This window comes from Lathamus discolor, chromosome 2 (genome assembly GCF_037157495.1).
Source record: "Lathamus discolor isolate bLatDis1 chromosome 2, bLatDis1.hap1, whole genome shotgun sequence".
Classification (NCBI taxonomy): domain Eukaryota; kingdom Metazoa; phylum Chordata; class Aves; order Psittaciformes; family Psittacidae; genus Lathamus; species Lathamus discolor.
Window position 1 is genome coordinate 130,002,550 of NC_088885.1, and position 9,790 is coordinate 130,012,339.

At 38.0% G+C, this 9,790-nt stretch overlaps 1 protein-coding gene across 3 annotated transcripts in view; it reads left to right on the top strand.

The window, feature by feature from the left end:
* PKIA (cAMP-dependent protein kinase inhibitor alpha) overlaps positions 1-9,143 on the top strand; it is a 48,347-nt gene extending 39,204 nt beyond the window's left edge. For all 3 annotated transcript variants that reach the window (XM_065669401.1, XM_065669402.1, XM_065669403.1), the window contains 2 exons: positions 602-779; positions 6,608-9,143. In XM_065669401.1, coding sequence (XP_065525473.1) covers positions 629-779; positions 6,608-6,687 — 231 coding nt within the window. In that variant the 5' untranslated portion in view covers positions 602-628 and the 3' untranslated portion in view covers positions 6,688-9,143. The remainder of the gene's footprint in view (positions 1-601; positions 780-6,607) is intronic.
* The last annotated feature ends 647 nt before the right edge of the window (positions 9,144-9,790 follow it).

Below are 9,790 nucleotides of genomic sequence, written 5' to 3' on the forward strand. Positions count from 1 at the left end.
TCAGTGATGTTATGGTAATGCATTCATGTGCTTTGGTGCAACTACCACACCAGAATAACATAGTTGAGTCTGAAGAGGTCTATATACAATGCCAAAACTAATCATACTAACAGAAAGGAAAATACACAAAACAAAGCTGTGCCTGTGTCTGAGAACAGTGTTCTGCATGCAAAAGCATTATTGATTTGTACTTTATTACTCCTTACGCTCTGCTTTTTGTGCAGAAAAGAACTTTGTTCCACCCCCTACCTACCTCCTACTTCTCAGCTAATATTAAAAGCAGAGACAGCTCTATAAAGAAATTATGTTGCTGAGGTCATTGCTTTTATAAAGTACTCACTAGCACATTATGAAGTATGAAAAATGAATTTCTTTAAAATACTGTTGAATACAGGTTGCATAAAACTCCACACACATTTTTTGCTTTCTACTCTGTTTCTTCTCTTATTTCTCCAAATTTTGAGGCTGGGGCGTCTTTTGCTGCTTACTGTTTAGCCAGTCTACTGCACAATGAGAACCCTTTAGTTTTCTATTTGTATTCCATAATGTCGTGTGTTTTTCTGGTGGTAGAAGTTCTGTCTCTTTTTTTCCTTTGATCCAGGTACTGATATGTGGATATTTGTTAGCAATGACTGATGTGGAATCTACATATGCAGACTTCATTGCTTCAGGAAGAACAGGTAGAAGAAATGCATTACATGACATACTTGTGTCCTCTCCCGGTGGGAACTCTAGTGAACTAGCCTTAAAGTTATCAGAGCTTGATATAAACAAAACGGGTAAGTACATCTTGGTCTTTTATTTATTTAAAAGTAAAATTACAAATGTAATTTTGCAAGAAAAATATTTTTTTCTGATCAGCTGGGGTTGCATGCAATAAGAAGCTCAGATTTCATAAATGGAAAGGGAGGCTATTTGCAAGTACAACATATGACTAAAAAAAAGTCATTCTGCAGTGAGTGCCTAGTAGTAGGGTCCATATAAGGATAAATTTCATGGAAAATTGAGTATAAAGAAGTTTTTATTCAGACCCAACTCTTCATAATATCCTTCAATGGAAGCTGTCTGGTTTGAAGCCTTTAGGAGAAGCCATGTATCTGCTTGAAAGGTTATTGTGTAGACTGATTTTGTTTTCAGCTGCCAAAGTACAGGGCAATAGCACTGCATTGTTGCTTGTTTTACTTGGATCTTTGTTCCTGGGTAAATAGTCTCTTTCCCCTTTCTGCTGACCCTTTGTCCTTCTTTTAAGGTGATTAGTACTAATGCAACCCTAAACCTTATCTCACCTCTGATACTACCAAAATTTTTAGCTGGTTTGGTACCCTCAGCTGACAGGAAGGAGGAACAGTGTATGCTGAAGGGCCTTAAAGGAAAATGATATAAAGATAGTAATATGGCTGTGCGATTATTTTCATGTTATGTGGGTGGGGGTTAATGAATGCATCTTACATATATTTGAAAGCTCTTTTCAGATCTTAGGAAAGACGTCTTATGCTTACTTTAATAATAGCAGAAGAAAACTAATGTGGCTATGGTGGGTTGACCCTGGCTGGGTGCCTGGTGCCCACCAAAGCTGCTCTGTCAATCTCCTCAGCTGGACAGGGGAGAGAAAATATAACAAAAAGCTCATGGGTTGAGATAAGGACAAGAAAAGATCACTTGCCAATAACTGTCACAGGCAAAACATTCAACTTGGGGGAAATGAATTTAATCTACTGCCAAATCAAATCAGAGTAGGGCCGTCAGACATAAAACTAAATCTTAAAACACTTTCCCCTCACCCCTTTCTTCTTCCCAGGCTCAACTTCACTCCTGATATTCTCTCCCCCCAGTGGTGCAGGGAAATAGCAGTTGTGAACAGTTCATCGTACTTTGTCTCTGTTGCTCCTTCCTCCTCAGGAGGATGGTTCCTCACACTTTTCCTCTGCTCCAGCATGGAGTCCTCTGACAGGAGACAGTCCTTTGTGAACTTTTTCAACGTGAATCCTTCCCACAGGTTGCAGTTCTTCACAAACTGCTCCAGTGTGGGTCCCCTGTGTGGTCACAAGTCCTGCCAGCAAACCTGCTCCATGGGCTGCAGGGGAACAGCCTGCCTTACCATGGGCTGTAGGGGGGAATCTCTGCTCTGGTGCTGGGAGCACCTCCTCCCCTCCTCCTTCACTGGCCTTGGTGTCTGCAGAGCTGGTTCTATCATGTATTCTTATTCCTCTCTCCAGCTGCAACTGGTCTTGCACAGTAACTTTTTCCCCCCTTCTTAAATTAGTTACCCCACCATCACTAATGGGCTCAGCCTTGACCAGTGACAGTTCCATCTAGGAGCTGCTGGCATTGGTCCTGTGTGACGTAGGGGGAGCCTCTGGCAGCTTCTCACAGAAGCCACCCTTGCAGCCAGCCTGCCGCCAAAACCTTGCCATGCAAACCAATATAGTGGCAAAGAACAAACTGTTGATAAGCAGCTGACAGGTTTGTGCACATATACTTCTCAGAGACAACAGCAGAACTTCTGAGGGGCATTATCATTGCTGGACAGTCATATGCGTGGCTATAGTGCTGTTTGGAGGGTGGTATTTTTTGGGGGGTCTTTAAGACTAATGTACATATTAAGTTATTCCTTCTGCAGTTGCCAGTTTGGGGCCTGTAGCTTCTAGATGCATGCAGTTCTAGCTGGGATAGGCCTTTAATTTTATTTTTTTCTTCCTGTTAAAAAAGAAAAGCTTTATTAGTATGTGTGTAGGTGTCTATTTATTTTAATGTGGGGATAAGTGTAAAATGTTGGAAAAATAGAAAGTAGGTGGCATTTGAAATGCATAATGCCAACCTTCCTTCTTGCTTCAGTTTTCTTCAGTCTTAGATGTGCATTTATCAAAATTGTCTTTGATCTTGTACATTTAGAAGACACAAACAATCCCTATTTTTAAGTTAAACTGCTGGAGTGACTGTAAGCCAGAACCATGTACTTTTGTGAGATATAAAAACAATGTCACTTTGTGCCTGTAATATGTTGGCACGCATTTTGTGCGTGCTGTTAGCTCTGTAGTGATGATAATGGTTTAAGTAACTGTTAGATTCATTTTTAATATATAAGTCAGGAGTTTAGTTTTTTGTGGAGACCTCTTTTGCAGCTTGGGTAATTATTGCAGAAAAGTGTACAGAGTTCCTCATAAAATTACCTTAGGTAGTAGATGCACAAAAATGCCTGCATGCTGCTTCAGGAGGTTATGCAGTTTGAATTGGAAACAGTGAAAACATAGAAGGTTGTATTGTTAGTACACCTAGGTGCTGAATAAAAGCCTCTGAACCACAAATATTGGAAAACGTATTATTGGAAAATGTATTATCATTTGTAGTAGTGCATTATACCATCATGTCCTTCCAAACCAAAGAGAGGCTACAAAATATTTTGCATCCCATATTCCAGTTCAGAATATATGAGTGCTTGCGGGATATATATATGCCTCACACCTGACAGGATTAAGAGGAAAACATGTCTGGGGGTTGCGTCTTACTTCTTTCAAGTTGCATGTCAAACAATTTCTGCTAAGTGTTATCTAATGATACAAATGTAGACATCAAGTTTCAATTCTTTTGTCTCTTATTACAGCTATATGCCTTCTCTTGTAAAAGTGTGAGTACATTTGCTTTCAACTACATGGAGTAATGGGAGAGTAGGATAATTCAGATTTAAAAAAAAAAAAAAAGGTTATTATGAAACATATCTAAATTAACTACCAAAGCATATTTAGTACATTCACTTCAACAGGCCTGCAGATACAGTTCCTGTAAAGAACAGGAGCAGCTTTGATCAGCACTAGGCAGTGAGGCCTTGTTTAAGGACCACATATTTTCTGTCATGCACTAGTTAATCTCCTCATTGATAAACTGATGACAATCAAGACTTTACTGCATAATTATGTGTAATACCTGTAATTATTGTATTATACTCTCCCTTCAAAACAACTGTTCCAGTGTTCTTTGTCCATAATAAGCAAACAACCTGCTAATATGTATGGAATGGCCGTATTAAACTTCAAAACACAGATGCCAGGTACTCAGTGGCAAGGCATTTTCTCTAAATTCAGTAAAAGCAACACTGTGTACATCTGTTAAGTAGAAAACAGCAACAGGTATCGTAAGGCAGAAGGCCAAAGAAAGATTTTGGTAGGGAAATCAACTGATAGCTCTCCTCCTCAAAGCTCTTTCAAGGTAACCAATGCAATTCCAAGAAACTTCATACTCAGATCATTGTGAAGTAATTAAAGTACTAAGGGAAAAGTACAATGAAGAAGGACGACCAGTCTCCCCAAGACTAAGCTCTAAAACAAATTGCTGGTTTTCAGGGTGTCTGCAGATATGCCCTAGAACACAGATTCAGTGCAGAAGTGGAAAGGAAACTTCCCTGTAAAAGTTGAGATTGTCAAATCATCTGCAGAATCCTGGGGATAGTGGAGGTATTTGAAGTCACAGAGAACTGGAATGAAGGACTGATCATAAAAAATTGTGGTTGAAAGTAATTTTAGTTCATAGTAGAAATGTTTTAAGTGTAAGCATTGGGAGCACTGGTAGACACTGAAAAGTCAGTAATGTTACAGGAAGAAAAATGAGTTAAAAGCTGCACGTTAGCAGAACTAGTAACTGTTGCTAGCTTACCAACTCACACAACTGTATTATGGCTTACAGTATATTATTTGGTTTGGGGTTCTGTAATACTATTTGTTGGTTTCAAAATGCTGTGCAAGAATTGCAGCTCTTAAGAGCTTATAGCCATCATGCTTTGAAGGAAGAATAGTTCAAGAGTGTGCTTAGGCAACTTGGAGATTCTTGTAACTCGTAAGCAAAATTATTTCTGCAAATGTATTTTAAGGCCTTTGATAGGAAAGCTCTGCCAGCAGAAAGACAAAGTCTGTAAGATGGTGTATTATACATTAAATGGATTTAGACTAGTGAGTTTTTTCAATGAGTTGAGAAAATCTTTCAGGAAGTGGTATATTAGAATCTTAGTGCTCCTTCTCTGAATCTTTGTGCACTATGATTAACATTTAGATAGTGAAATGCTTTGTGTCCAGGATGATTTTTCTTTTAAACACAAATACTTTGCTGGAAATCTTGACTCACCCAGAGGGTATGAGGGATATTAAAGACTTGCCAGTCGTATGGAGTACAGAGCAGGTAAGAAAAGGAATAAAAAAAAAAATAAATCATGTTCCACCCATCTGAGCATTTGCACTATCAGAAAAAAATTTAGTAGGCTTTGGAGAAAGTGCTTGGACAACCTGGGTAAAAGGGATTTCCATCCAGTAGGAAATAATTGTATGTAGATCCATTCCTGATGGAATCCTTGTCAGAGGTAAAACTCAGAAATAATTTGCTGAGAAAGTGCCTTGCAAAACAGGTTTTTATTTATTACTCAATCCATAATGAGCAGAACAAACCTCAGTGTTTAACAGGTTAATCAGTATATCATACAACTTTTCATCAGGTTGAATTTGGTAATTGCCAGTACCTTTTGAGGCATTTTGCCACCTCGATACTTAGTGCATGCAGAAAACACAGATGCCACATCTGATCTTTTGCAATGTTCTTTGAAATGCAAATAACTTCTTTTTTTTTCCATTAGCAATGTGCCATTTCTAAAATATAGAAGAGAGAAGGTGTTTGTGGTGCAGAGGTACAGTGTGATCTAAAATAGGGAAATTATAAACATTTTCTATTGAGAACTCCGATTATATTCTAAATATCTATAAATTACATGTCAGAAGCACTACTACGTCTGATTAAATCTGATTAAATAACTTAGTCTATGGAATCTTCTTCTGTTAACTACTGTATCAAGCCAGTTCAGTACAAATTACTCTGAATCCTTGCAAGATACAAGAGACAACTTATCACTTAACATTATTCCTTACCTAATTCTATTCCTTATTATGTACCTATAGCTAATAGGTCCAGTGTTTAGGGACTTCTGTCTCACTTGCACTTAGCATCCACCTGCCTGAACCTTCCACCTGCCTAAACCTGTTAGATCTTTAACCATTAAGTGAAGTACAGTGTTTTGCATAGAGGTACTAATAGAACGTTTTCAGTGCACTGCTTAGCCTTCTTTAGGCAGGCTTCATGGGTTGTCTGCTCATGTGCCACTGTAAGATGTTTTCTATTCCTCAGATGGTTCTGTGGTTTGCAGCGAGACAGCTGGACTGAATGCTGTGGGGTATGGTCCTGAAAATGGACACACAGAGCAAGCAGCTTTAATAAACTATTGCTTTTGCTGAAGTTATGTCTCTTTATAGTAAACTCTGTTCAGACTTGGTGTAATGAGGCTTTTTTCTCTTATATTGTCATAATATCATTATGAAGAAATTGTCAAAAATACCCTACTGTTTTTGTTAAATTCTTATGGCTACTTTAGGTCTGTACTTAAAATAATAGTGGTCATTGCAGCTAGGAATTTGTTTTTGAAGGTCTCTCTTGAGATGCAGTAAAAGATTTCATAATTAATGCAAGATTTCAGTTTCTCTTTGTTTTTGAGACTGGTGGCTGAACAGTTGGGGTTCTGGGAGGAAGACCTCTTTGGTTTAGGGTGGATCACTCATCCTTTTCTTGTCTGTTATAGAAGAAGAAGGAGATGCACAACGAAATCCAAGTGAGCAAACTGGGGAGGCCCAAGGGGAGGCAGCAAAGCAAGAAAGCTGACATCCGACTTTGACCGGCTGAAGCAGCTGCTGGATGTTTTCAGACTACAAGAGCATGCTGGAACAAATTTGTTTCCATGAGCAAGCTGGTGGAAAAGAAAGTGCATGTGTCTTCACTGCTGGAACCCACTCAACACAATGCTAAAAATGGGGGTGCAGGCTGTGGCAGAAGACAGAATTTTCTCTACCTCTGTCATTAGCAATGGTTGAACATGTGTTGATTTTTTTTTTTGGGATAGTGTCATCAGATGGATCCCTTCATAATGACTACTTGATGGGAACACTTTTAGAAAGTAGAACAGGTAAATCTTGTAGCAAATGGCCTGTGAAACATCAGAGGATCTAATTGTGCATCTTAAGCAAAGGCTTGTGTGATCCTCGGAGTTTAAAATTCTCTGGCCAAAGTGTTCACCCATTAAAAGAACTGTAAAGAAAGCACTGTTTTTAGAACTTTGCGTCTGTTTTACAGCTCTGTTATTTACAATGGTTTTTGTATTGTATGACTTAGATGCTCCACACTGCCCCTTCTCAACTGCTTATGAAGGATATTTCTGTTACTGTGAATTTTTCTACCACGCATTTTGAAAGGGCTGGGATTTTGCATAATGTGATGATGTGCACATGATAGATTTAAAACGTCAACTGCTAAATTGATTATGCCTAAACTGAAATGATTCAGCATCCCTCTAATTTGTTACTAGATGAGCCTTCAAAATGATTTGTTAATGTGAATACTTCAGTATGTTTTGTGTCCTTGGTACAGTTTTGCCACTTGCCTGTAGCTAGTTGCTTATCAGAGACTCAAATTTTAATATTTTATGTTCTTCTTCCCTGTTTTTCTAATTTTATTCCCAATTTCTTAATCTTTCTCTGAGATATTTTTTTAAAATGTTAGTCCAAGTATTTTATTGTTAAGGTAGTTTTAAGAATACATTTATAGCCTTATATAGGTTAAAATTCAAACAGATTCTGTGGTGCTAGAGATTTTCCTGGTTCACATGTTAAGGATGGGCCTTGTTTACACACAGGAAAATAACTGGCATAGGTTATTGCCAATTACATATTCTGGAATAAGTTTTAGATTGCAGGATAGCCCAGTGAGTGGATCGTGTGCTGGATCCACCTAGGGAGAGTTTTTTTTCTATTCCTTGCCTTTGCCTCAGTTGATCAGGCTGTTGAGTTTGCAGAGCCAGTAGCTTGTTACTGATGCACCAGGTTACAGCCAAGTGCTAGAAGCTGCCTCAGCAGCCTTTTGGCTAGGAGGAAACGGAAGTGAGAGACTTGTCATCTAGCACCCAAAAGACTGGATTTTTCCCATTTTATTTATTCCAAAATGACAGTCCTGGACCTTCTTTGAAATACCAGGATAGCTTGTCCATCCAGGAGACTACTTGACACATCTACAAATTAATAACCTGTTTTGCAGTCAGTAGCTATGCTGATTGATGTCCTGCCCCCATCCTGCCCCAATAGACAAGACCATATATGAAGCAAAATGGGCAGCCACACCTCTGTGTGACTAAGGTGAGTAAAGAGAGTGAATGACTAGTAAACCATGGCAATCACATAAGCACCAATCACAAAGTCAGAAGGTTAGTTTTCTTTTATTAACAGGAGGTGATGTCACTTTCTTTATATATAGTATATATATAATATATATTTTTGTGTTGTTGTTGGTTTCAAATGTTATGCACTTTTTAATGTTTGTAAACTTTTACTAATGAATAGTGTGATTGCTTCCTGAATATATTAATCATCAGTTAACAAAACATCTTTGTGGCCACAGCTGTTTGTTTCTACCATATGTATCATAGTACTTGTCACCTGAAATTCTTTTGTGAGATGTGTGGAGAAAAAACAAACACTTCTGATCAGTATTATGAGCTCATTTATTAGTGTTAATAAAAAACAAGCCAGCAGTATGCTTGTGGCTCATTAGTGTAATATTAACTCTCACCTTTTATTGTTTGGAAGCTGAATGCCTCGCTGTCTTATTAGCTGTCAAATGCCCTATCTTCTTGGTAACAGAAGTAGTCCATTTGCTTTGAAAATACTGTTAGCCTTAAACTAATTATTTATTTGTTTCACTTGATGTTCCTTTCAAACTTAACACAATATTACTAATCTTTCTTTTTTAATTATTTTTCCCTCCCCTTGCTCTTGCATCAAGTCTTCAAGCTGAACTGGTTGCCCCTTTGTCATGAACTAGTTACTATCAATCTAGCACAAACACCAGAAGGAAATAAGATTCTAGGGCTTTTTATAGTGTTACTTTATTGATGATCCATGAAACATCATAAATAAAATGTCGTGGGAAAAGGCAATAGTGGAATAAATAATTATAGTACATTAAATTGTTGGTTTTCCTTATTTTCCTTCAGTGCTTTTTATTTCAGTACACTTTCCTTCTTAATTCTTCTGTGTTGTGAAATAAAATTCATTTCAGCCTTTCCTGTTTATTTTGTACTGGTTTCTTCTATTTCTCCTCTTTGTTTTCTTTTGTTTTTAAAACAGAGTCCTTCGGTGCTGTCTAAAACACATCTCTCTGTGATGGAAAATAGCGTTAATTTTAGTGGCATAAAAGGCTGTTTATGTTCCTCATCCCCGGAGGGATAAAGTAAGCACTCGTACACTTTTGGACTCTCCTTACTCTCTTTATTCGGGATATTTCTATAAGCAGGCCACACTTCATGTAAACATGTGGTTAGTCTGTTCCAAATCACAGCACTGCACCTTTTAAGCACTGTTACCCAAGCAATTACAAAAGAGCTGGTTCAAGTACAGCCTCACCTCTACTTCTGAGTAAGTGCATCATATAACAGGGACCCTGATGGCAAAATCAGACTTTGAATGTTTTTTTTTTTCCCTTTGCTAGTTATCTTTTACAGTAAGCCTGTTACTCTGGCTACTGTTCCACTATCTTTATATTTTACTGTTTTCATGAAGGGTAAAATATTTAAATGTTTATTTAATCCAGGATTATCTTAGAGCTCTCCAAAAGGTATATAAACTCAACAGCTAGAGCTGAGCTATCAGCTTCATAGTCCCTAAAGGTCTGACTCTGGTGGGGTTTGGGTGGGGTTTTGTTTGCTTTGCTGTCTCTC